At 43.7% G+C, this 27987-nt stretch overlaps 1 protein-coding gene and 1 long non-coding RNA gene across 3 annotated transcripts; one reads left to right on the top strand and one right to left on the bottom strand.

The window, feature by feature from the left end:
• The first annotated feature begins 126 nt into the window (after positions 1–126).
• PLEKHF1 (pleckstrin homology and FYVE domain containing 1) lies at positions 127–12919 on the top strand. Of its 2 annotated transcripts, XR_007769358.1 has the most exons (3): positions 127–301; positions 10183–11096; positions 12675–12919. XR_007769358.1 is itself a non-coding variant. In XM_050923110.1 (2 exons), exon 2 carries the CDS (start codon positions 10188–10190, stop codon positions 11016–11018), a length of 831 nt encoding a protein of 276 aa, XP_050779067.1. In that variant the 5' UTR covers positions 127–301; positions 10183–10187; the 3' UTR covers positions 11019–12919. The 2 variants fall into 2 exon arrangements, 1 of the variants encoding a protein (XP_050779067.1); XM_050923110.1 differs by having other exon boundaries at positions 10183–12919.
• LOC127034372 (uncharacterized) lies at positions 11525–27957 on the bottom strand. Its single transcript, XR_007769366.1, has 3 exons — positions 27881–27957; positions 22593–22882; positions 11525–11603 (listed from the first exon to the last, which is right to left on the bottom strand). It is a non-coding gene; the product is annotated as an uncharacterized LOC127034372 (long non-coding RNA).
• Between the last annotated feature and the right edge of the window lie 30 nt (positions 27958–27987).

Genomic DNA, 27987 nt, shown 5'->3' with positions numbered 1-27987 from the left:
GGGCTCTCTCTGGTTTTGCGATTGGTCGAGGTCCCCCAGAGGGGCGTGGTCAGAGCGGAATGCTGAGTCGGAGCGTTCCAGAACCGGACGGTCCTGTTCCGGCTTCCGCGCGCTGATTGGCTGAGCGCCTTCCCCTCCTCCGCAGCAGCGGCGAGGAATGTTGCGGTGCGTTCCAGGGCTGGGCAGCCGAGGCGCAGTGGCACCGGCCGCGCCCGGGAGCGGGGATCTGTGGAGTCCGCGAAGCCCCTGGCGGCCGCGGGACGGGTGGAGAGGCAGGGGATCCGGCTGGGAAAAGCACAAGGTAAAACTTGCAGGGGCGGGTGGCTTCAGCCCCGGACCGTGTGCAGGGGGAGAGGCGTTCGCTGCCGGCGGCAGGACCCCAGCCCGTCTCGCCCCCCCCCCCCCCCCCCGGCGCTGAGTCACAAACAGCAGGAACTTTACCGCACCCCAGCTGACTTTCACATGTCCCTGGCAGAGCCGCGCCTGGGCTGCATTTCACCTGGGAGCGCCCAGCGCTTAGATAGTGGGAAATAGCTACCAGGGGTTAAGTCCGTGGAGCTGCGTGGCTGACATGGTTGTACTCACTAGCTCCCACTGGGAGTGGGATCGGGTCTATTTATACAGGTACTTCTCTTGTCCCAGTCACCCGAGAATCTGAGCACCTTGTAAACGTTGATACATTTTTGTCTCACAACCTGGTGAGGTAGGTAAGTAGTATTATCCCCAATGTACAGCGATGGGTCTTGCTCACACTCTCTGTGATTCAGTGTTACACCCTGCACCACAAAAAAGTTCAGCTGAAGGCAGTGAGACTGCTTGCTACTGCTCGTTGTGAGTGAGGGTGACAGGACTGGGCCCTCAGAGCTTGGTACAAAGCTATGCAGAAATCTTCCCAGTCCAGTGTCACCCTTCCCCTGAGTCAGTTTAGAAATGTTTGGATTGAGCAACATGTTTGGAAATCTGTGTCCTACAAACGTGAATGTTTACTACTGAACCCATTAGTCATAAGATCCAGTAATCTGAAGCACAGAGCACATTTTAAACACTGTTTAGCAGAGAAAATTCAGAACAATCAATGCTCAAGAATCCTTCAGGATATGATTTAGTCCTATGACTTTCTTTGTTTCTTCTCGCTATCCTTTAGACTGTAAACTCTTTTGTATTTGTGTCTTCTACAACACTGAGCATGTTGTTGGTGCTTTACCAATACTGAATCATAATAACTGTATAATAATCCTTCTATAACTCCTCTGTAATGTGATTGCACTGTTTCTAATCTCTTTTCTTAATGTATATGATTAGCAGTAATGTACTCATCTGTAAAATGGTATAGTAATACTCACCTAATTCCCATGTTTGTAAGGCACTTTAAGATCCTGGATTAACGAGCTATATATATGCTAAGTATTTACTATCTTTTTTTGTTTTTTTTTTTTCTTTTGGAAAAATAGGCTTAGTCCCTCTAAAATACATGACCATGTTTCAATATCGATTGCAAATTTTGAAACTTTTTGCCATTTAAGGAATTATGCATCATGCATTTTATGTGGTATTGTGACCTGCATAGACAGCTTTCAGGTGCTGGGAGAGCAGAGTCTATGTGCAACTCAGGAAATCAGTATTATAACTGAACCAATATAGTTTGAAATGCTTTGATGTGAAATCAGGAAACTGTTTAATTGCAGCATCTAGAGATATATTCTGATTTAGTTTTTTCAAAAACAGCTGTGTGCTTCATTTCCCAGCACAGTTGCTGGGTTTACACAAGCAAACTGTGTATTTGTTCATGCACATAGACTCCACCTTTCTATTTGTATTCATGAACAACTGATCTGTGTCAACAATTAACATTACTTTTTCATGAGCAGTTATGCCCCTGCATTTCTCTACTCTTGCAAAGTGTGCACCTCTAGCAACTTGGTGGTTTGTAATACCATCTTGGGGCATTTGTTTAATACCAAGATGAAAGAGAAGAGTGCCAACTACTGGTTACTAGCAACACTTCCTGCAGCACCTTGGTGTTACATAGAGAAGACACCTCAAAGAACTGATTAGATTTTTAAGGCCAGAAGGGGCCATTAGATTGTCTAGTCTGATCTCCTATGTACCACATGGCCATAGAACTTTACCTAGTTACTCCTGTATTGAGCCCAATAACTTGTGTCTGACTAACGTGTATCTTCCAGAAATGGATCCAGGCTTGATTTGAAGATTTCAAGAAATGGAGAGAGACGCCACCCCTACCCCTTCATGCTTTGTTCTAATCTAGCAGTTGATCACCTCACTGTTAAAAACATGCCTTATTTCTTATGTGAACTTGTCTGGCTTTATGTTCCAGCCATTCACTCTTGATATTTCTTTCTCCACTAAGATAGAGTCCTTTAGTCCCCAGTATTTTCTCCCTGTGAAGGTACTTATACCTTCATTGGCTGAAGTCGTATTAGCTAGTTACAAGATCACAGGCCAAGATGGCCTGATTCCAGCTGGTGCTCTGTTGAAGGGTTCTAGAGGGAAACATCCCCAGGTCTCTTTTATTGGAAGGATATCAATTATGACTTGGAGGTTTCTGAATGGACAGTGGATGTGTGGTTACTCTCATGGACTCCACTCACAGCTGTTACAGCACAGAGGGGAGGTGCCACTCCTGATGCTTCTACTTCTCCATAGGAAACCCACCAGGCCTCTGTGGTTAACACTTAAAGATTGCATAAGTCATTTGTGTATATATAGCCTTGAAAAATGTGCTCAACATTTTTCACCAGGGTGAAAAATACCTGTGCTGCATACTGTTCCTCAGGCAGCATTCCCCAAAGCCATGCTCCCTTTCAGTTTAAAGGACTGAAACAGCTGTGCACTGTGTTTAATTGTCATGTTGTTAATCAACTATTTAATTTTTTAATATATAACTTATTACTCCAAATGATCGAACAGTGGAAACAAAGAGTTCAGTGTATTCATTAACTAATAATATATGAACTAGCTATAGAGCAAGTTGAATACCACAAAAACGGTGTTTGTCAAATGCCAGGGAAACTAGAATAGTATGCGACCATCCCCACGTACTACACGGCTCTTGCTTTGGCTGTGGCTTCATTCCGTTTCTTTCCTTTCCTTCCTCCTACAAATCTGTGTGTATGTACTACTTCTCTCATGGCTATTCCCATCAGTTGCAGCAGGCTGAATTGGGCCCTGTTCTGTAACCAGAGAGAGTTTGTAGTCTTTGGCTATTTGTAACGAGTTGATGGGCTGGTGACCATATTACACAAACCCGCCATCACAGCTGGCACCTGTGTGCGTAGGTATATATATGTCCACATTTTACTGGTTATCGGTAGATACACTGTAGTGATTTAATTCACTCCGTAGCATTTATTTTAATAACTAATATGATTCCTCTGAGCCATTGTAACAAACTTTGATAGAAGCAGAACAAAAATAACATTTTCCCAAATTAATAGTCTGGATCAGGACCGAGTTTTTAATTTGCTTATTACTTTATTCCTAAATTATGGTATCTCACTTCATTGATGGGAGGAAAAAAATACAATATTGCATATTCCCAGAAGTCTGTTTTATTTACCAGTTTTAAAAAAAAAATCCCTAAATTCATGCAGTGCCTTCCATTTGTACAGAAAACTAAATAACATTTTAAATGAATCACAGTGTTATTAAAGTAAAATTCGTTTTGCAGCCTGATGGTAACTTACAGTTTATCTGAGAAGTACACACTCACTTTAATAAGCCATTTATTCCTTGGGGAATAAGGTGGGAAGTGAACTTTTCTTATCTTTTTGAACTGATTAAATCAGAGCAAATTTTACCATAGAGGCAGAAATCCATGAGTGGGATCATGGGATAGCAGGAATGTGTAATAAAACTTTTGCCCATCTGACCCCATACTGGCAACATACTAACAAGCAATGGTTTGGAGGATTTTTTTTTCTTTCCTTGGGTAATTCATGGTTCTACTTTCAAAAAAAGTAACAGGTTAGGGTACTGGGGTACAAGAATATAATCTCCAGATCCAAGTATGCCACTAGACAAGTAGTTCCCTTAGTTTCTCTCTCATTTGAGAGTGGAAAGGGTGTTTATACCCAGTCTGTTTGTCCCATTGTTCTGGTGTAACAAAATTTGCAAGTGTTCTGTGCCTAAGAGCCAAAATAAGCATGATAGTTAAAAATTGTCCTAAATGATTTAGAAGCCTAAGTCCCACTGACTTGCAGCAAGGTGCTTATGAAAATTTTACCTTGTGTCTTTTGGCGGCATATCCTTAATCTGGGATTATGTTGTCAGTTTATTTAGAAGTGTAGGAAGTATATAGAATTCTCCCTCTCTCTCTTTCCTGACTATCCAGTCACTCCCACTCACTACGAAACTTTACTATTCTTCTAAAATAGAGGATTACCCTAAAAATCACAGACTAATGTGGAAGGTTGTAATTCCACTGTCCAGTACCAGTGCCTAATGAGAAGCCAACTAACCCGTCAACATCTGGGAAAGAAGGGGGCATGGTGGAATTCTCACCAGGGCATTGTCCTGAACCCTGCTCCACCTTTAGATGCTAAACACACTACACCTACTCAACCCTTCTTAAAGCACTTTATACCCTAATAGTCTCACAGAGCTCCTCTGTGAGAGCTAAGGCTTATTTTACCCATTGTACAGATAAGTAACGTGGGAAAGAGAGGAGGTGATCACATGGTGAGTCAGTAGCAGAGCTGGGAATAGAACCCAGGAGTCAAGCTCTTGTACTACTATATAGTGAGATTGCCATAAGCAGGATCAAGAGTCTGTGTAAAACCTTTTCAGTTCTGCACTGATTATCCCAAAATTATCTGCAGTATTTTCTTACACCCTGAATTCCCCCACACCAATCTGCCCTTGTTTCAGTCTCTCGTCTGTTATTTCTCTTTTGGCTGTGTATCGTTGCCTTCCTTATCTCCTTTGTGCTCAAAGCTCCTCTCCTAAGGTTTTCTTGTACGTGTCCAAAAGTAGGCAAGACTCCAGATCTGGAAAATTGGTGTACATGGCGTTATTCGAGGGCCGTGCTGTACCCTCCGTGCACAATCATTCTTCTGTTCAAACCTTTCATCCATTTATTTTGCAATGTCTGTGTAGGCAGGAGGGAGAAAAATGTTTGCAGGTTGTAGACTCGTTGTAATGGGAAGTGCAGAAGTTAAATCCTGGCTTTGCCAGGCCTGCAGGAAAACTGCCTCCAGCTGGAGGAGTCTCATCTGCTCCGACCAGCTAAGTGGTGACACCGAATCTGTCTCTCCACTCTCCCCAACATAGAGGGAAGACAGTTATTCCCATAATGCAACATTCAAAATATTTTTATTTCAAGGGAAAAGTCACTAGAACATTACTTCAGAAAATGTAGATCTTGTTGCTCCCTTGAGCCTTCTGGCATAAGGTGCATGTAAGTCCCATTCTGATACCGCTCATGGGCACCACCTTGAAATAACTAGGAAAGGCTGCCTCTAACAACAATCTGATATGAGACTGGATGCACAGCTGTGTTATGTGGGGGTGGAGTAGATGGATGCGGAGTTTCAGCTGTGTTCTTAGTAGGATGGGCCTGGAGGCATTTGTATCCCATTAAACATCCCTGACACAATTATTGCTGTTTCTTTTTCCTTGGTTTGTACTTCACAGAGTAGAAGTCGTGGTCTGCTAATATTTTAATTTTCAGAGAAATTTTCCAACGACAGACAGATTTTTCCTGTGACCTTTAGAGGAAGAGTGAATAAAATCTCTGCTATTTTTGTGTTACTTTCCCTCATTCATCAGCGTATGGTAGAGGTTGCAATTGGATTTTGACCACATCGATGAATAGATGTGCGTAATGCAGTGCAAATCCATCAAATCTACTCTGTCTCAAAGCCTTGAAGAAATACCGTACATTCCAACAGAAGTGAGTCAGAGGGTCATTAGAGCCTTCTCCAAATTCAAGGGAGGTCATGGGTGTGTCCTTTTTTGGTTGCTCATAGCTTGCATTTGCCTCCTCATGCCTGTGTGGGACATGATCCCAACAACATGCAAAAGGTAGCTATTATGGTTCCATCATTTGTTAGGAAGAAAGATTGCCAAGGAAGACACAGGTGCTCCAGAAGAAATGTTGGCTTTCCCTCTGAATCCATACAGAGACAATGCCCAGTATGGCATTTGGGGCATCTTGCTGCTGAAGACACTGTATTTACATGTCTGCTCAAGACATGGTCCTGATCATCTGTGGTCAGCCAGATTCAGCACCCAAGAGTGCCCATTTTACTTCATGACAACTGGTGGGTGCTTGGAAAATATGGCCACTTCATCTAGGTTCCTAAGTGGGAGCTGAGCTGTTTTGAAAACTTGGCCCTAAGCTTCCTGTAAACTATATGGTTATTAATAGTAGCCCCCTGGCCACAGTCTAAACTGGGGAACTTAATTCATTATCTCCAGTAATTTTAACTGGCTGCTGCTGCTTTTAGAAACTGCTTAGTGTCACTGTATGACGTTTAAGCTACTACTCTGGAGGTGGTTGTGTTTTCCCTATCACTACCCGGAAACGGTGTGTTGAGATGAAAAACGCTCTGTGAATGTAAATGGTCTGTCTAGAATTTTCTCTATGTAGTTATCCATCAGTGACACCAAGAAGTCTAAGCACCGTGTGGCTTTTAGATCTTTTGAAACCTACATTTTTGAGATAACGCGTGGTTATATATTAGCCGTTATAAGAGATGTTAACAGAAACAAGGACCTGTGCACATCCTGTGAACTCTGAGCTGCCGCTGTCTAAAAGGAAATGATTCAGTTTCTTACAAAGTTTCTTGTAGATTATTACACCTAGACACAGAGTCTTGGGGCCAATACCAGTAACATAAACAGCATTTTAAATGTGTAAGTGGAGGAAGATTTTATGTCATGAGCGTGAAAGTATTTAATTGACCCCCAATTAGGGACTTTCACGTCACTTAACCTGGTACTTTTAAAATAAAAAAAAGTGTTGAACAGGAGAGCAGTGCTGTGGAGGTAAGGGAGGAATGAGTATGCTGTGATCTAGTTCCTTTAATACTACTCGGAAAGTTTTCAGAATGACATGTCTTGTAACTGGAAACAAATAACAAAAGGAGCACTTGGTGTGATAAATGCAGGGTTTGGGTTGCATGGGCCGGGTTGTTTGGGGGGCTGGGTTGTTTAGGGTGACTCTAATAAGAGGAGGATCCCAGGTGCTAGCTCAGAGAATTGATAACAGAGCACGCAGCCTTCCACTTCTGGAATTCTGGTTTGGTTCCAGGCTGGGTTTGCAGTGATCAGAGCTTTTAACATTTGGGTGGTGAGTGGTATCCTTGAATTCAATTAATTGTTTCATTTCAATTCCTGGAGCAGGAGTGGCCAACCTGAGCCTGAGGAGGAGCCAGAATTTAGCAATGTACGTTGCCAAAGAGTCACAGTAATATGTCAGCAGCCCCATAAACTCCCCTGCCTTCTGCCCACTGGCAGCCCTGCCTCCTGCTCCCTCCCTGCACCTCCCAATCAGCTGTTTCTTGGTGTGCAGGAGCCTGGGGAGGGGGCACTGCAGGTTCAGGGGAAGGAGTGGAGTGGGGGTGGGGCCTGTGGCAGAGCCAGGGGTTGAGCAGTGAGCACCCCCTTGCACATTGGAAAGTTGGCTCCAGTAGCTCCAGTCCCAGTTGCTAATAACAGGTTAAAAAAAATGGCTAGTATGGACACACCTGCAAAGGCAACCCTGTGCAGTGATGGGCGCAGTGCCAGAGCCAGCCCTGCTGTACAGAGCTCTAGTTTTTATGCCTGTCTGTCAAGCACCTTTCATGAGCGACATTTTAAAAAAGAAAAAGGAAAGGCATTGTAAGATTGTATTGACTTCTATGGACTGATCTCCACACAGTATAATTGTTGGTTAGGGGTGTGGTTTTTTTTAAACACCAATATAGTTATCCTGGCACAACACCTACTGTGGATGCAGTTTTGCCAGTATCAAGGTGCCTTAGAGCAGTATAGCTAATTCCTCTTCTTCAGTAAATATTTCTGTTGCGCATTTTGGGGGGGGGAAGCTTGATGCAGTGTCATCATATAGTGATGATAACACTCTTTCCCTTCCACTAGTATCTCTGGGGGATGCTCATCAGAAGCTACCAAAGCTAGACATTTTTAAACAGCAGATCCAGAAAACTTGTATCCAAGAGTTTTAAAAGAACTGGCTGAGGAGCTCAATGGACCATTAATGTTGATTTTTCAATAAGCCAGAGCACTTGGAAATTAGAAAAACTATCGTTGTGCCAATTTTTGAGGAGGATAAAAACAGGGTAATTATAGGCTTGTCAGTCTGACATTGATGCCGGGCAAGATAATGGAGCAGCTTGATATGGGATTCTATTAGTAAGGAATTGAAGGACAGTAATGCAATTAATTCAGATCAATCTGGGTTTATGGAAAATAGATCTAGTCAAACTAATTTTATCTTATTTTGATGAGATTACAAGTTTGGCTGGCGAAGGTAACAGTGTTGCTGTAATATACTTAGAACTCCGTAAGGTGTTTTTGACTTAGTACCATACGGCATTTTGATTTTTAAAAACAACAACAAAGCACTAAACATGATGCACATTAAATGGATTAAACCCTGTCCAACTGGTTGGTCTCAACATGTAATTTTAAATGAATGGGGACTGATTCTCTAGCTGGTGTGTTTCCAGTGGGGTCCCGCAGGGATAGGTTATTGGCCCTATGCTATTTAGCATTTTTATCAATGACCTGGAAGAAAACAAAATCATCACAGATAAAGTTTGAACAGGACACAAGAATTGGGGGACGTGGTAAATAATGAAGAGGAAAGGTCACTGATCTGAGTCAGGGTTCAGAGAAGAGCCATGAGAAGGATCAGAGGATTAGAAAACCTGCCTTATAATAATAGACTCAAGCAGCTCAGTCTGTTTAGCTTAACGAAGAGAAGGTTAAGAGGTGAATTGATTACAGTCCATTAGCACCTACATGAGGAACACATTTAATAATCAGCTCTTCAGTCTAACAGAGAAAGATATAACACAATCCACTGGCTGGACGTTGAAGCTAGACAAATTCAGACTGCAAATAAGCAGAACTTTTTTTTTTCTTTTTTTAAACAGTGAGAGTAATAACCATTGGAACAATGTACCTAGGGTCATGGTGGATTCTCCAGCACTGACCATTTAAAAATGAAGATTGGATGTTAGAAAAGAAGGCTTTGTTGGTGCTAAACCATTGACAACTCCCAGCCAGCCAAGCAAACTCCTTAGGACTCTCCCTACCCTTATTTTGCCTAGCAGGGAGCACGTGGTGCTCCCAGTTCCCAAACCCCCTTTGCAGTATCCAGGTCCTGTCCCTGGACAGTAACAGAAATTACCAAGTCTGCTGTCTCAAAGAGAGCGAATACACTGCAGCCTGTTGGCTCAGCTGATGTTGCACACCAGGAATGCAATTTACATTAAAGAAGGGAGACGAAGGAAAAGAATTATCTGGAAGAAAACCTGTTTGTTTTTTTTTCCCTTTGCTTTGTTACGGACTTTAAAACAAAATCAGTAAGTATCCATGATTTGCTATAGAGTGTTAACACATACATTGCACAATGATATTAATGACCAGTGTGTCACTGGCTTTCCTTTGATGTCTTACACAACATTCTTTACAGATAAGTATCATGAGAGCAATGAGCTAAGCGTGGTGAGTTTGTCAGGCTTGATACAAGTCGCTGTCACATGGGCTGTGAACCCTTTGCCAGTGGGCATTGAGGGGCTCTTACGGCCACCGCGCCCTTTTGGCTTTGGAATCTATGAATGGGAATAAGCTACACTGGTATAAGCACTTTATTTTATTCTGGTATAACTGTGTCCACAGTAGGCAGTTTTATACCTTATCCAGTGTGTGATATAAGAGGGTTGGGTAACTGAATTCTGATTCTTGAGATGGGCAATATCAGCCTGCTACAAAATATATAAGAGACTTCAGTGGGTTTTACTTTTTATTTTGAAGAGTGCTTTGATAAGTTATTGCTGGGTAGTGCCAACCAGAAAACTTAAACTCATCTCCTGGCTCTTTGAAAAGCTACTTACTGCTGTTTAAATTTGCTGTTCAGTTTGGAAACAAGGATTGATGCAATTGTTTGCTGAACACAGTTTTATAACTTTATTTCCTCCCCTGCTGCTCTAGGGTGAATGAAGGAGATGGTGGACCATCTGGTTAACACTGAAATTAACAGCCAACGCATTGCTTCCGTGGAAAACTGCTTTGGGGCATCTGGACAACCCTTAGCTGTGCCAGGAAGAGTCCTTTTGGGTGAAGGAATTTTGACCAAAGAATGCCGCAAGAAGCCCAAGCCTCGGGTATTCTTTCTTTTCAATGACATCCTTGTGTATGGGAGCATAGTAATAAACAAAAGGAAGTACAACTCCCAGCACATCATACCTCTCGAAGATGTCACCTTAGAGATGCTGCCGGATACCTTACAAATGAAGAATCGATGGATGATTAAAACTTCAAAGAAGTCCTTTGTCGTTTCTGCAGCCTCCCTCACAGAAAGGAAAGAATGGCTCAGTCACCTTGAAGAATGCATTAGGCATCTGCTGACAAAGACAGGGAGGCAGCCCTCCACGGAGCATGCTGCCCCTTGGATACCCGACAAGGCCACTGATATCTGCATGCGCTGCACACAGACCAAGTTCTCCACGCTCACTCGCAGACACCACTGTCGGAAGTGTGGCTTCGTTGTGTGTGGGGACTGCTCCAGACAGAGGTTCCTGATGCCGCGCCTGTCCCCCAAGCCGCTGAGGGTCTGTAGCCTGTGCTACAGGCAGTTGATGGCAGAAAAGAAGAAGGAAGCAGAAGTTGACCTGAGGCAGCCAGAGCACATTGACTCTTCCATGACTGGTTATGAACCATCTAGTGGTGAAGACAGTGATAAATCTGATGATGACAAAGTGGAACGGTGGCCGGGAGACGCAGAGTTTTATGCCTCAGAAGTATCTTGGTCGTCTTTCCATAGTTGACCTTCTTACCCTTGGCTTAAAGCCTGAGGAGCCAAATTCTGACTTCTGATCCATGCATAACCCTCAGTGTTTTCAGTGGTGAGCGTACATTAGAGGGTGAAATTTAGCCCCTCTTTATCTTGTTTACTTTCATGTGTTTTCCTGATGAAGTCAGTCTCTAGTGACTTAAGAGAACTAGTATTGTGTCATATTATTCTCGCAGGGCATGGCCTACATCAAGACTGTGTGGTATAGTGGGCAGAGCACTGGACTGGGAACCAGTAAACCAAGGTTGTGTTCCCTGCTCTGCCATTGGCCTGTTGGGTGACCATGGGCAAGTCACTTCCCCTCTCTGTGACTCAGTTTCCCTATTTGTAAAATGGGGCTAATGACATTTTTTGCTAAGAGCTTTGAGATCTACTGATCTCTGTACAAGAGCTAAGTATTATTGTTATTGTCTCAAATATGCTACTCACCTGGGGGTGGACCCTTTTGTTGATAGTAGAGGCCCATTGATGGGGTAGCTTGTGCTGCTACTGCCTGTGCTGTACTTCCTCTGTAGGGAAGAGGGGACTTCTCCTCCAAGGCTGGGATGTGTCATAAGCACTAAATACATATAAAATGATAGAACTAGAAATCTGAAGTACATGGAAACCTGGGCTAATGCCCTTTGACCTCAGTATGGCAAGATACTGAAAAATAACCAGCAGGAGCCCTGGGTTAGACTTTGACTGCCTTTTGCTTCCCAAGCTGCCTGAAGCTGGGAGCCCTGGGGAAATGGTGATCTCAGGAACAGGGAAGTCTTGTGTAGCTCTGAGGTGAAACCTGCTGACTTCTCATGAGCATCATTAGCACAGCACTGGAGAAGTCCTCCCTCCCAGCCAGAGAACAGCCATTGTGATGACAGAAGGTAACGGGAGAGTTAAGGTTTATATTGGGGGTGAGGTGAAAAAGAAGAGGCTGGCTCAACTCAGCAGAATCACCCCACTCCTGCCCCTCACATGTATATTTCCAGGTCTCAAAATCAGTAACCCAGCCAGATTTCTATTCCACTGCCCCAGGGATGTAAGAACCCCAGCCTGGTGGGTGATATAGCACAGGGTGGTAGAGCTAGTGCAAGAGGTGGTGAAGGGAGGGGTGGATGGTCAAAGCTAAGGTCAGATTCTATGAGGTGGTGAACATGCTCAATGCCCAATGACTCGCTTGCTCATTAAGGCCCCAACCCTTTGCTGTAAATGTATGTTGCCTAACTTCAGGCGTGAACAGTCCTGCTGACTTCAGAGTTATGCACATGTGAGTGTTTTCAGGTTCAGGGCATAAAATTATATGCTTAATTAGACTTTGACTTAAAGTTAATCTCAAGTAAGAAAGACCGTCTATTCAAATAGCCTTTCATCATATCATGTGTAACTAAAACCATTTACCATCAGTGAAAATTAGACAACAGCAATTGTATTGCAGCAAATAACTGTACAACAAAAGCTCAGTTGCTACCTATTTTGTGTATTTTATACTCTTGAGCAGGAATTTAGTTAAAAGTAATTTTCAACATAAATTTTACTTTACCATACTCCAGTCTATCTCAACACTGAATTGCATGCCAAATGACCAGGTTGGGTTTTTTATTAGTTCAAAGTAATTATTCTCATGGATTTTATTTTTTCCTTTTTTATATAGTGCCAATGTCCAGCCAGTTCATATTATTCAACTGATTGTCAATAAAGATATGGCCGAGGAGGGGAAAAAAAGTGACAAAGTAAATGTGCTGTTATTTAACAAAAAAAAAACAAGCATTGGGTCATATGCTTTGATCTAAACACATCCAGTCTAGGGTGAATTCAGCAGCAACTCTTCCGTTATGTACTGAACATTTGGGTTTTCTATTTACTACTTGAAAGTGAATATTACTGAAAAATATCCAAGTCTGTGGCTTCCTTTCTCTTTATTCCATTCGTTCTCTGCAGACTAAGTTTTCCCAAGACTCTTGCTATCCCCTGCAGTAATTGAAGTGGTGTTTTCTGGTGGGGGAGGAGATAGTGCAGAAAGCGCCAGCAAACCTCATGACCAAAACACGTGTTTCTGGTTTTTAGAGTACTAAAGAACATTGAGTCCTATTTTTTCCATCCCTCTTCAAATTCTAGTTCATAATTATGAACAGTGGGAAGTGCATTTATAAAGCCTCCCTCCCACAAGTGAGTATAGGCTTCATAAACAAAATAGGACCTTAACAAAAATAAGTAATTACAAATATCAAATACAAAAGCCCAGAACAGAAGCCCCAACCTTCCCTAACGTAAGGCCTGATGTATGCCCTTATCAGGCGAAACTCCCAGTGCCTTCAGCTCAGTCCTTAATAACTGACTCCAGAAAGAGATTCCAGTTTTTTTATTTTTTTTCCCCTCTGAGATCAGCTTTCCCTCCTCCCATATATAGACATGTGCTGCAGTTAATGGGACCTAATCACTGTATGGACTGATTTACTCTGTGGTGAAAGGGGCTTATACTTAACAGACATCTTCGATTCAGAAAAGTTCCCTCTCTAAACTGCAGCAATGAACTGACCTAGAACCCAGCTGCTTGTAAAATGTGTACTGCAGTGCATGCCCTTTTCTGGAGTGCTGCAACAACCCACCTATTCTGCCCTTCCCTGTCCCATCCCGTCACCTCTCACGAGGCTGGTGAGAATAAAAGTTAGTGGGTAGAAAATAAACAGACACTAAGGAAAGGGCTGATGATTTAGTGTCTCAGTCACTAATATTTCTGTGAATCTAAACAAGATTCTGGGGTTGAAATATACTTTGCATTTGAGAGCTCTATACATGCTCTGAGTGCTTATCTATGCTAGGCCTTTTTTGGCTTTTTTCTACAAAATTTCTCACTGCTGCTAACACTGATTCACCACCATCGGTGGACACATTAATGTAGACGAGAGTTTCAGATACATAATGCACAAAACACCAGGAGGCATGCTCACAATGGGTCTCCCATAATCACTACCACCAGTGGATCTAAACTAGTGGCAGCAAGGAGGAGGCTGTTCAGGCTGACTAGCCCTAGCTCTGCACTTATTTGGGTAAGTATTACAAGCAGAGAAGATTGCAGCCATTGCTGGGCAGGAAATTTCATAAAACGTTTGTTTCTTTTAATTGTCTGACCAGCTAGTTGTGACTTGGCCAAGACCACAGAAAGGGTGGGTGTCCAGTGCCTGGTGATTCCTGGCTCCCAGCCCTGTGAACACACAGGCTTTACAGCAGGGTTTGTACTAATACAATACCACCTGGATTTTTAACGTGACTAGCTGTTTGTTCATTTTGTTTTTGTTTTGGCCTGATCCTATGACTGCTCCATTGAGAGAGAGCTTCCTGTTTTGGAATTAAATAAATCCTACTGCTGGCTTGATTATGGAATTTTAAAGAGGGGAGAGTGGCAATGTGCAGGTTTTGTGTGTTAATTGCATGACAACTGAACATTGCGAGGGCCTATGTCAATCACAGATACTGACCTTGAGGGAGAAAGTATCCAGGTTTGTGTTTTGGGGGAAATCTTCCTGCAGCACTTGCTCGTAGCTGCTATGCAGTGACACTACTCTTGTTGAGGGGGTTCCTGCCCCTCCAACTCCAGCGCAAATGCCCCATTTTGCAGCAGTTTTGGGGAAGCGTTGCCAGATGTTGAGTTCTGCAGCTAGGCAACTGACCCCCCCGGCAGTGCTTTCGGAAGAGCACTGCACAGCATACATGATGTTGGAATGGTGACAGCCAGCTCCACACACAAACTGTGAACTAAAGCATGGAGGACTAGAGCCAGCTGACAACACCTACACTAAAGTGGGTGCAAGAGTTGCAGAACCAGAAAGACAAGCTATAGGAGAGGTGCAGAGCTGCAGGTAGAAGGGTTGTCAGGCAAGAGAGGGTACCGGGGCCAGGAAGTAAACAGGGGAGTGAAGTCTGGGCACTCAGAGAGGTTCATGCCTGTTTCAGTAGACACTGGAGCAAGGAAGGGGGGGGGGGGGAGTCACAAGCCAAGTGAAGTGGAGACTGAGTGACTAATTGGCATCCAACCATTGAGAGAGTTGGGAGATGTTTTTGGCATGAGAATGAGCTGCTTTTCTGGTGGACAGTGGAGGGGGTAACCTTTCTTTTTGCTGCAGCAGGGTAAGGGGTGTCCCCGAAGCTTTTGAAAGCATAAGAGAAACATTCCATTTGCTGAGCAATGCAAAGAAATGTCAGCTCTGGGGCACATGACCTACTAAATGTGTTGGAGGCTTTCCAGGCAAAATGACAGGAAAACAGAGCTAAGGTTCATGGAATGTTGAAAACCGCGGCCTCAGCCATCCAAAGTCAATAGCAATCTATGAAGTGAACAAAGCAACTAGTGTAGCAGCCTGCTGCAAAGGCAGCAGAATGAAAGGTAAGAGTGACCGATCTGAGTGAAGTGAAATGAAAGGCTCTAAAGAGCTGCAGTAAATTAAAGACACGTTCTAGGCTTCTAGATTCTAGAGGGTATTGCCTGGACAACACCCACTATGTGTAACTGGGAGCAGCTTACAGGCATGTGAGGGCACCCCACTGAGATCAGTGCTGGAGAATGGGTATTTGAGTAGCCAAGTCGGAGATCTGGCATGCCATTCAACATTGGCTCTTTGCTGCTGCAGAGCCAGTCTTTCATTGTGTGAGATTTTTATTTATTTATTTTAAACAGGGAACTGAGAAGGCAAATATAGCATAGAGGGCCAATCTATACTGAGCCTTAAGGCTCATCCTAAAAATATTGGTTCTGCTTGTCTGACTCTTTGGTCTAAGTTTTGGTTCTTTAATATGTAAAGAAAAACAAACTTGCTAAAGCCAAATTTGCTCTCATATTCACCAGAAGCTCTTGTATGTTTTGTACATGAACCCACAGCAAATTCCCCTGCAACTGGGACCTGAGTGCTGAATACGTATGATGATTCCTCAGTGCCCGTTGCTGTAAAAATAATATTCTGCTCATGCTCTAGAGTGGCTCTGTGCTAACTTTTCCCTCCTGCCTCACAATTGTCCTGCAGCACCCCAGCTATTCCATGCCTGGGGCTTTCCTCAGCAAAGATGCAGATGACTTGCTTGCACTACACTAAGTGGGGCTGTCTGATGTGGATGACTAGTGCAACATTTCCAAACTTACACAGCCGGCTTGGAATACTAGTTAAGGGAACAGTGCAAATCATCATTTCACATTATAGTCTGCACCAGCAATAACCAAAAAGCAGCCACCCGTAGCAGCTTGGTTTCAGATGGCCTCAGCCAAGTAAGGCAGCTGCTCCACTGAATTAGAGCAGCTTTGCATCTCTCTCATCAGCAGGAATCTGCCCTAAAGCCAGCTTAGCTGACCTTGCAAGGACTTCCTAAGCATGGAGGGGCCTCAGGTGCCATATCCATGCTATACCCTCCTGAACCCCCACAGCAAGTGGACAACCCAGCAAACCCTGGCTCCCACTGGCAGTTGGTGCAAGCTAGAGCAGTCTTCAGAAGGGCTAATTAGCACTGGGGAATATTTTGTCCAAAAGCAAGAGACCATCCTTTAGCAGCTGATGCACTGACCCTTACATACTATTAATTCTGCTTCACCCGGCCCAAGCCAACCACAGACGGTTCAGCAGTGGCAAGAAGAGTGTTCACTTAAACCCAATCTCAGACTGCAGTTTTCAGGTGTTAGGATGGGTGTGGAAGGAGTTAAGCAAGGCTGCATCAAGTCAGATTATACCAAACTGCTAGGACCTGAGTTACCTAGAGACCTCCCAAGAGCTACCTTCACGCTGCCAATGAACCACTTTTGAGTACAAGAAGCATGGTCAAATATGCTCGTGTGCACAGTTTGGTGATATAGCTGAGAGCACGCTGCAAACAGAAGTGCCTGAAAAGGCTCTGGTTTGTATGCTGGGTATTCGCCCCCACTCCCCACCCTGAAGCTGCCACTTCTTTCAGAGGGAATCAAGAGCATGCAACAGCTTAGGACAGGAAGTGAAGAGACATTAATAGTGCTCTGTGTTTTTTGCTAATGCAAAACAACAAAAAATGTATGCCACAGCCGGGTCATGCTCCCAGCATGATGGAGAGGTGGCTGGGCCAAAGCTGAGCCAGCACTGCACCCTATGCACCAGGTCACAGTGCCCAGAGCTGGCAGCCAAGCTCCACAGGACAAAAGCTGCAGCTGTGGGCTGAGTTTAGGACAGGCTTGCTCTGCAACCAGTGCTTAATTTGGGCCAAGACTGAGCCCTGGCACTTGTAGGCTTGGCCATTCATAGCCTCAGCACCTCTGGGCTTGCCACATCAGTGATAAAAGTTAAATCATTGCTTGAGCCCCAGCTCCACTTTCATTACAAATTAAGCCCTGTCTGCAACCCCCACACCCAAGGGCTTCCACCCCGCAGGGGCAGGCTGAAACAAAACAACACATTCCCATAAAGTAAAATGAATTTTAAAAAGTATAACCAATGTCACAGGGCTCTGAAAATAAGGTCTCCAGTAGAAACTGCCGGTGCAAACAATCCCAGAGCTTGAATGACAGTGAGCAGCCATAGCTCCCATTAAGCCAGCAGTAATTGTGAGCGTTCAGCTGCTCTTGCGATGTGGAAATAGTTGACTCTTGTGAGCAGGCTGTCCCAGCCAGGCTGCCAAAGCCGCAGCTTGTGCACTTCTGCCACTAGTTTACGGAACTTGTGTTTACTTTGCAACTTCTAGTCAAAATAAATTATGTGCTTCTTTCTCAAGAGGACTAAGATTTTCCATCCAATACTAATTTCTAGGGGAGGGCAAAACAGGACCAGACATCAGACGTTTGTTCTTTCAAAGATTATTACAATTTGGTGCCTTTTCTTGGACTCATGAATAAGCTGCATACTCTGCAGTACAGTAATTTTATTCAACACTTGGCTTTCATCCCACTGCTAAAGCTCACTTTGTAACTCACTGTGGGGAAGCTCAAAAGCACACATCCTCCAAGACAGCCAAATCCTTTTTCTTCTCTGAACTAAATATATTTTAACTCCTGTTATAGTTATTTCATCACACCATGTTTTGCTTTTATATTTTTACCCTGAAAAAAAATTTCAAAATGTTTTGGTGTGACCACTTACACAGACAGGCTTTGAAAAAGGAAAATGTTAGCTCAGGGGTGGGCAGGCCTCTTATCTTCCTGACAGTGTAACAAGAAAGAACTACGCACATCCCTGTTATCAGAAGAGTTACATCCAAGGTAAAACAAATGCGCCTATGTATCTTCCATTAGCAGCTGAAGATCCTTTGGTTTTGTGGTTAAAGCGTTAGATTGGATGTTAGATCTGGGTTCTGTTCAAAGTTTGCCACATAAATAAATGGACAGAAGTAATGAAATCAAGCTCCTTAACAACTTGAGCACCCATACACTAAATGGTGGGGCTCATGACAGCGCCTGTGTCCCCTGGTGCCACGTCAGTCTGGCAGCAGCTCAAGGAGCAGCTGGTAATTGGCCACTATAATATTTTTAAGTGCAAAGCCCTCCTTCATTGTGCAGTATTATGTGATGCATCCAGATAAATCAAAATAAAAATGTGCAACATACACAATATACCACAGGCATTAAATACTGCTCCAGAGAGCTGTACCAGGCATTGGGAGATTGGGGCAACCATCCACAAGCCTGGAAACTTACGCAGTGAGTGCTGTGGGCAGAAGCAGCATGCTGGTGTAGCTTGCACTGACTTGGCTGCCGCAGCGCCAGTGGAAGTGACAGTTTTCTGCTGTAGATGCAGGCTGGCAGGCCCAGGATCATACTGGAACAATAAATACCCCAGATACACCCATTCTGAATACTCAGTCATTCTGCAGCAAATTCCAGATAGCCCAAACAGTCTCTAAGGCCAAACTTCACTCCAATGGCAAGGAAGTTTATAGCCAGTTCAAAACAATGGACTTAAGTAGAACGTCTCCTGTGGCAGGTAGGGCCGCAAAGGAAGCCTTTATCATGTGTGGCCTTGTCTGCAGAAGGCCTTTTCTGGAGTAAATTCCCACAGTGCTATTCTGCTGGTGGTAGTAAGGCTGGGAGCAATCGTGTAACTACAACACTGGCTTTGCAATGGAGCTACAGAGATGCACCGTCACCAAAACTTCGCACAAGACCAGGAGTCCACCGTATAGATCAGATTGCAGGATGCAGGCCCGGGGCCTCTATGAGGCATTACAATCTGGGTGCAAAAAGTGTAAGTATTTACCAAGGGTGGTGCCTGACTAAAGCTGCCCTGCCCACTCATCTATTTGAAGTGTAATCTCTGATGTCACGAATGTTCATATAAAACTGTAGTAACAGCCATTAAAACAGTTTCACGTGGAGTGACATCATAGCTTTGGTTTACATTGATTTTTATTCTATCATGGCACAATGTGTCAATAAAGTGAAAAACCCAGCAGAAATGCCTAGTACTGCTGCTTGAGAGAGCAGAGGGCTTTGGTTTTTCTGTCATGAGGGTATTGCTAATGAGGAAACAGAAAATGGCCTATCCCTGCTTAAAATCTACTACCTTCTATTGCATGGTCTTAGCATACTGGGTCTCACTGCTGTCACATCCTGGTCCTTACCTCTCTGTAACAGGGTAAAACAGGCGTCATCACACCTGTTATGTCTTCAGGCAAAACGGCTATTCTTGTTTCAGGTCAAAGTCTTAAAGAAACATACTATGATGCCCCAGGAATTTTATATTTTATAAAACTTGAGTGATACCCACACACTGAATATTAAACACAGAAGAGCTTCCTTCCCAGATCCATTGCTGGGTTCTATATTACATTCTAGGACTTAAATAGGAGGCCAAGATTTTCAAAAGTGATTCATGATTTTAGGTGTCCATCTCCAGACACATTTGAAGGGCTGATTTTCAGACAGCTTAACACCTTCTGAAAATCAAGCCCATTTAAGGTTTCTCAAATTGGGAGCCTAAAATCAGGACACCCAAAATCAATAGTCTCATCTGGAAACCTTAACTGTAGTCCTGTCAGGCTGTTTCTCCCTCCTGCAATATTTGAACTTTCCCTTTCTCCCCCACTACCACCTCAAATCTCTCTGCCTCTAGTTTTTAAAGGCTGTATTTTCCTGGAGCTGGGCATCCACAACTCTTTCCATGTATTCTGGAGTGTGGAATATTCATGATTTCCTAAAGTACCATGTGAATGGCAGACCATGTCTACCTTAAAACTGAATGAACCTTGCATTGTAAACATTTGTGTGATCAGAGGGTTCACTAGCACTGTCCATTCATGGAGAGGCAGCAAGAACATAGTTTGGTAAAAGCAGATATTTGGGGCATTGTAGCTATCAGTAGTTAGCTCTCATACATTGTGAAAAGATTTAAGGATGCTGATTTACTCAGAGAAAATACAAAGAACATATCAATGATCACATGACCCAGGGAGCACCTCACTTTAAGATAAACCTCTCCTTGGACTCATATAAGCAAAGAATAATACAACTATGGCCTCTCAATGTCATGTTCATTGTATCTGGGCTTGAGACACTCATATGAGTTTTGTAGTCTTGAACTACACGACTGTTTGCATTCAGATGTCATGGAAACATCCGGGTAAAGGACTTCTCTATTTAAAACAAGCCATAAAGGTGTTGAATATAATTCTTATTTGTAGGCTGACTCTGCGATCCAGCTGGAGGACATTATATAAGAGGTCTCAGGTGACTGACATAGTGAAGTCAATTTTTCCTATCATTTGTTTAATTACAAGCTTGTACAATGGGAAACTTTCAGGGAGGAAGAGCAGGCACAAAAGCAATGGGTGGGTTTTCCTCTCTTACAGGAAAGACATTTCCCATAACATCAAATATGTTGCAATGTCCTTGTAGTTTGATTGTTTTGGACAGGGTGTGTCACATTTTACATACAGTAGCATGTGTGCTGGAATATTAACACCACAGAAGTGGCATGTAAATTAGCATGTGTCTATGACATGCCTGCCAGTCTGACCAGAAGAGGAAGGAAAGATTGTGGAGAATGGAGTTTCAGGAATAACTTAGCTTGGCTGGGTTGAAAAGGTTTGAAGTCATGCAGTCAAAACAAAGTGTTCACATACACGTACAGAGGTTTATGAGTCTGCTACAGTGTTTGAACTCTGGACCCCAGGTTGTTCAGCTCAGGCACTAAAACGTCATAGTTTTAGATCCAAAGGTCATGGATACCTTGAGCCATAGCTGCATTAGATCTGAGCCTGGTAAATGGAGCTATGTAATTGTTAGGATGAGAGTGGGAGGAAAGGAATATGCACACACAAGCTGGGCAGTTATAAAAACCTGGAAGACACTTGGAATGCTTGATTTACTCTGTGCTGTGTCACAAATACCTGAGGTTTATAAAGACATGCCAAAACTAACCAAAAAACCTGTGGCAGTTGCCCTGATACAATGAACATAGGCAGCCCGTGATGGGTTAAATTCATTCCCTTATGTCTATGTAAAGGCCCAGTCTGATTTTATTTCCAAAACAAAGCTAAAAGTGCACATAATAGAAACACATACTTGCCTTCCTCACAGGGCTGCTTTGAGGATTAATTAGCTAATATCAGTACAGCACTTTAAAGCTGGAAAGCAGTACAAAAGAACCCATTATCCTGGTTACTATCTATTAGTAGGATTAGAACAAAAAGTCTAATCTTCACCCTTTACTTCAGGGGGATGTGCCACAGCCATTGGCAACATGCACAGTTCCACAGGGCCTGGGCTGTGGACATGAAAGGCCTGAACCGGGATTAGGGTCAGCAGCACCACAGGCTCAAATATGCAAAGAGTTGCTATGCAATGGAAGGATGGTCACCACAGGTATAGCACAAGCTTCCCAGACTGAATGGCCTCAAGCTAGAGAACAAGAAAGCAAACTCCTTTTATAGGACTACCAACAGGACCCAGCCAAAACCAGTCACTGGAGGGCCCAATCCTCCACTACCCTGCTCATTGAGCAGTCATTGACACCAGAACAAAGGGGGTGTACAATATTACCAGAGCAAATGGGAAGCATTTTATACCCATTTTGCACTGGCGTGACTACACAAGGTTTCAGGGTTACAGAGAATCAGGCCCCTGCTGAACACAATGTTTAATTAACAGACAAGATTGGAGTGGGAACTGGAGAGTTCTTTGGAAAGGTGATTCATGGCAATTTGCCAACCAGAACTGGTCCTGACTGCATGTAAGAAATTGCTGGATTCTCAAGCCAGTCTAGCAAGTCTCATTCATGCTAGGAAGAGCAGGGATGTGTCTTTTTATACCTTGGAGGACTAGATTATATGGGGCTGAAGGACAGAGAGCTGTAACGGTGAGGAAGGAAGTTTGGGAGAGCCTCCGAAATTTTGGCCTTAGGGTCGAATGTTTAGATGAAGGGAAGAACTGGCTAGAACAATGGTGGACATGAGTTGAAAGTTGTGCCTGGGTAGGAGCTATGGGCTGCCCTATCCATGCAGGAGGATCAAATAAAAGTTGCGAGCTGGACTGAGGGTAATAATATGTAAATATACATTGGCCTTTGGCATTTTCAGCTGGGTGAAAATGAAAACTGAGCTGAACATACAAAGAAATGTAAGGGAAAATTACCTACAGTGCTGCTTTTCTGAAAATATCCTTTAAGATAGAATCCACACTCCTCTCTGCGAGCTCCATAGTGCAAGACTGGCAGAACTTCAGCTCTTAAAAAATGTTGACATCTGAGGGAAGCAGTATCAGGGTTGTGAGTTAGGTGCCCTTATTGGCGAGCTGCAGCAAAGGTCACCTCCAGTATCCTTGTTCTTTAAACCTGTAAGTGTTCATCGGGTTGACTCAGCCCAATTTGCATGATTAACTTGCCATAACTTCTTTCGAGATGTGGAACTTCTGTGTGAAATACACTACAGCAGAGATAAAAATATAAATCCCTTAAGGACAGTTTTATTAGATCAGTTTTGAGCCAGAATTACAATGATTATTCACTCTCATCATTTCATATAATAGCAGGTCATGTTATGCTGTCATCAAACTATACAGCAGGGGAGTATCTGACATACACGGATTCAGAAGAACCACATTAACTTAAGATAATGGTTCCACTCTTACCTCTTGCACACAGACCGTGGAGAAAAAACGGTTAACTGAAAGGACCTAAAAATGTTCAAATTCCACTATATACATTCCTTGAGGCCTAAGTATAGAGGGGTCCATACTGGCTTAGATCAAGTGAAATATCCATTTAAGATTGGATAGTCTCTCTCAGGAAACAATAACCAGCCTTCACAAGTAGCTGGACTTATGGTCTGCTCGTTTTTTGCCCCTCTTACTAGTATGAACCTATGCTAACATTTATATATTCTTCCATGTCTTGACACCTTGCTTTTAGAACTGGAGGGAAGCAAATTGCTATGAAAGAACCTGTTCTTATTTTGCTATCTTCATCAGCAGGTCTTATAGTGCCTTACAAAGGAGGTCAGGAGCATAATCTCCATGGATGAAACTAAAGCACAGTACACAAAGAAGGGATGTGACTTGCTCGCAGTCACTCAGGAAATGATCAACAGAGGCAAGAATTGAACCCACATCTCAAGTCCAATACCTGTGCCTTAATCCTTAGGCAATGCTGTCTCCTTTGATGAGGCCCAAAACGTGGAGAGATCCCTGTTGAAATGGAAACCACACTGTTCATTAATAATCACACAGGCAGAGAAGTTCAGATACAGCGTAAATATGTTTTCACCAAATTTTGAGACTTTTTTTTTTTTTTTTTTTAACCTTTGTATAAACTCTTCACATAGAGCAGCATGGTTCTGGTGACATCTGAGCCATCAAATCAAACTGGAACGTGGGAATTTTTGCAAACTTTGGAATGGAATTTATGTATTTTCCTATTATGCGCTTGTAGAATTCATAAATCATATTTAATGGAAAGTATTAGCACATAGTTACTGCAATTATGTGATGAATGTTTGATTTCTGGCTCACAGCTTGAGAAATGCATTGGATTTCTGTGATCTCTAGAAAGGTAAAGAAGAAACCTCCTGTTCTAATTAAAGGCTAATAGCTTTAGTTCACTGCAATGCAAATACATTAGCTTACAAAAAACTCATCCCTATCAAGCTGAAAGTCTGCTGTTAAATTAGACTTGAGCTATACCCCAAATCTGAATTCTTCTTTATCATCAAGCAGTGTCAGTCTCCCCAGCCAGCTAGTGCTGCCAGCAGGAGTGCATCTACGGTAGAAAAAAACAGCATCATCGTTACAGCAACAGCCAGCAATGGAAAGCTGCACTGGTGCTAAGCTGTTAGTGTAGACGGAGCTCAGGGGTTACCACTGCTCTGTCAGGACAACCTATTCAAAACAATGACAACACAGTGGTAAGATTCTCCCCACCCCCCAAGCTGTCTATACTAGTGCTTATACCATTGCTACCACTAGTGCAGGGGTTCTCATGACACAATATTTGGTGGTCTCAGAGTGTGGCCACCAACTCCTGCTCGTGGCTGCTCCTGAAATACCTAATTAACTTTAGGAAATCACAAATAAATAGACATGTCCAAGGGTCAACCCATCTCTGTCCCTACCTCCCATGGCCCTTCAGCGAGAGCCTGCCCCGGGGAAGGTGGGTCGGGAACTCTCTGCCTGCCAGCAGAGTCCCAGGTTCCCCATGCCCCAGCTGGGCGGCAGCAGGGGAGCTGCCCCGGGGAGCGCCCAAGCGATCTAACGCCACAGCGACCTCCACTGATGAGCCACTTCCAGTGCCGTACACAGCGGCCCCAAGCGTCTCCAGAGGTGCTGTCTGGAGCCCCCCAGGAGGCTGCACGGTGCAGGGCGCCACTCCCTGCTGGCAGCACCAGCACAAACACCAAGGTGGCGCCTCTCACTTCCCTTGGTAACAGCAATTTAGAAGCAACAGCTGGGTACTGCAGGGAGGGGCTACTGCTTTCCAGGAGGGTAGACTGGGGGTGGGGGAAGATGAACCTTTAAACTGTGCTCCCCAGTATCAACATATGCAGTTGGGGGAAGGGTGAGATGCAATGTCCCCCATGCCTTTCTTCCAATCTCCACCCATGCTTTGGAGGCTGTTGTGGCCGCTTTTGAGAAATGCTGCACTCGGTCCTTGCAGCACTGATGGCAATTGCTAGAATAGGGATAATAATTTTTCTAGTGCAGACAAGGCCCACATGAACCAGCCTCAGGAGCATGCGTGTATTTAAAACAAACATTCATCCAGTCACTGCATCATCTGCCAAGTGTCAGCTGAGAGTGGGGTTAATAGCTTGGCACTGCTTGCACTACACTGTGTCCTTCTGCCAGGAGAGGAGTTGGCCCAGTTTTTCAGAGTCCTTCGCCATGGGAGTGTTCTTTCCTAAGAGAAGCTATGAAAGGTAGCAACTACCCAGCGTGTTAGTGCACCAAAGTGAGCACATGTTTGCCCCAGGAGAAGACCCCGCTGAAAGTCAGATCCTCTAAGGATTCGCCAGTGTCCTAAAGGGCAAAGCAATCAGAGTGCTAATAATCACAGACTGTATCAATGGAATCATTTAAAAAAAATTCTGGGAAATAATCTAATATTAATAGTAAAGTGATAACACTGTGCCCTTCAGTAGCTCCTTCTAAACCCGGACCTTCTGGCACCCTATAGCCAGCAATTAATGATTAACAATATCAGGCAGCCATATTGGGTCAGATCAGTGGTCCATTTAGCTCAGTATCCTGTCTTCAGATGGAATGAACAGAACAGGGATCCATCCCGTGTCACCCGGTCCCATATTTTTGCAGTTGGAGGTTTAGGGACACCCAGAGCATGGGGTTGTGTCCCCGACAACTCTGGCTAATAGCCATTGATGGACCTTTCTTCCATGAACTTATCTCATTCTTTTTTTAATCCAGTTATACTTGTGGCCTTCACAACATCACAGTCACAACCCTTTGCGAAGCAGGTCAGTGTTATTATCCCCATTTTACAAATGAAGAAATGGAAGGAGGAATTTAAATCACTCATCCAAGGTCACACAGCAAAGTATTGCTACAGCAGATCAGTTAGCTGCCTTCAAAACTTTACCCCAAAACAATTACAAAAGAGTCCTCCAAACTGCTCAGTTGTTCAAACAGGGAAGGACTTGGTAATACAAGCTGCATGGGGGCAAAAATGAGCTAGCCTAACTTCTAGGAAAGACCACCATTGTGTCTCATCATGCAGTCACTACGCTAGCTAGAGCAACAGCATAGAAGGACAGCGCCCCACTGTGGTAGCAAAAATTCCTATGTGCACAACATCTGGAGATGATAAATGCAGAAGTTCTGCAAATGTTTTTCAGCAGCAAAGTCACACTGAACTGTTTGTATGTGGTGTGGGAGTGACAGAGAGGGTCCCATAGAAACAGAAGTGTTCAAAGTGAAATTAATCAGCCATTTGCCTCTTCTCTCTGTGAGACTCTGAGGTTTTTCCATACTTACATCGCCATTCATCACCCTTGCTATGTGACTAACACCAGACAGGTATTTCCATATCACTCTGTCTTATGAACACCCATGCTTTACTGCTTGTGAAGGGAATGTGTCTCCTGGTTAGAGCAAAGGACCAGGAGTCAGGATTCCTGGGTTCAAATCCCAGTTCTTTCACCAACTTGCTGTGTAACTTTGAGACTTACTTTCCACCTATAAAATGGGGATAAGAATTGAAAATCTGCATTTTGTCTAAAGCATCAGATATTCCAGACTCTATATTTTTACAAGACCCCCATGGACTTTATACGGTTTGGGATTTTTAGGCATCAGTGGTTGAGTGTGCTCAAATCTCACTGAAAAAACAGTCCTGCCAAGGCAAAATCTGAGCTACTTGTAAGCATCATAATTAGAGGGAATGATTTGTCACCGTGTGTGTCTGTGTGCACAGAGTTAGCATTTCTCTGGGATGCGTTTGAAAAATAAGTCACTGGGAGTGTCATTATAGGGAACTGTTCCTTCAAACCCCATATCTGAGTAGCCCCAGTTCTCTCCCCATGTTACTATTCAACATTTATATGGAAGTTATTGGGACCGACGGTGAGACAACAGAGGCTGAAATTCCAGCAGTTCACAGCTTAACACCCAGCTCGCTCTCTCCTTTACGTTAAATAAAAACAGAACCATCTCATAGCTCTCTCAGTGCCTAGCTAAAATCAGCCCCTGGAAGATGAGCCGCTGGCTAACACTTAATCAAGACTAAGGTGATGGTCATAGGAAAACATAAATCCTTTGAAAAACCTGTCTCCTCTGTAACATTCCCCACTACCAAGGGCATGTGCCTTCAGATTACTTCACAGTACTGATGCCCAAACAGACATGCTGTAAAAAAGAATCCATCTTCCCTCTGCGCACTACCTAGAGATTGTGTCCCATGCTATGAGGCTATCTTGGCTAGAGAGATCCATACACCACGCCTGGAGGAATTTGCACCAAAAAATTAAGAATGCAGTGTCCTTCCCTGACTTCTAATACAAACACGGACAAACAAGCCAGCACACAAACCACCCTCTAAATGAATCCAACTATTTACCCTGCAGCCTGGGAAAAGAAGAACGAACGATTGTTCCCGTTCTATTTTTTAGACACATGGAGGGAGGCGGGGGGGGGGGAGAAATTAACACACTATAGAGATCTAGATCACTTGAAAACTGGGTGCAAGCAAACAATATGTATTTTAATATGGGTCAAGGGAAATGTATACAGCTGGAAACACAGATACTCAGGATGGGGAACTCTATCCTGGGAAGCAGTGTTTGAAAAAGATTTGGGGGGTGTGCTGGATAATCAGCTGAACATGAGCTCCAAGAGTGACACTGTGGCCAAAAGAGCGAATGCAATCCTGAGATGCATAAACTGGGAAATACCGAGGAGTAGAGAGACTACTTTACCTTTGTATTTGGCACTAGTGTGACTGCTGCTCGAATACTATGCACAGTTCTGAGGCCCACCATTCAAGCAGGATGTTAATAAATTGGAAAAAAGATTCAGAGAAGAG

The sequence above is a fragment of the Gopherus flavomarginatus genome, chromosome 14 (assembly GCF_025201925.1).
Source record: "Gopherus flavomarginatus isolate rGopFla2 chromosome 14, rGopFla2.mat.asm, whole genome shotgun sequence".
Lineage (NCBI taxonomy): Eukaryota > Metazoa > Chordata > Testudines > Testudinidae > Gopherus > Gopherus flavomarginatus.
The sequence above is the reverse complement of the archived record's forward strand: the minus strand, read 5'-3'. Positions and strand labels throughout refer to the sequence as shown.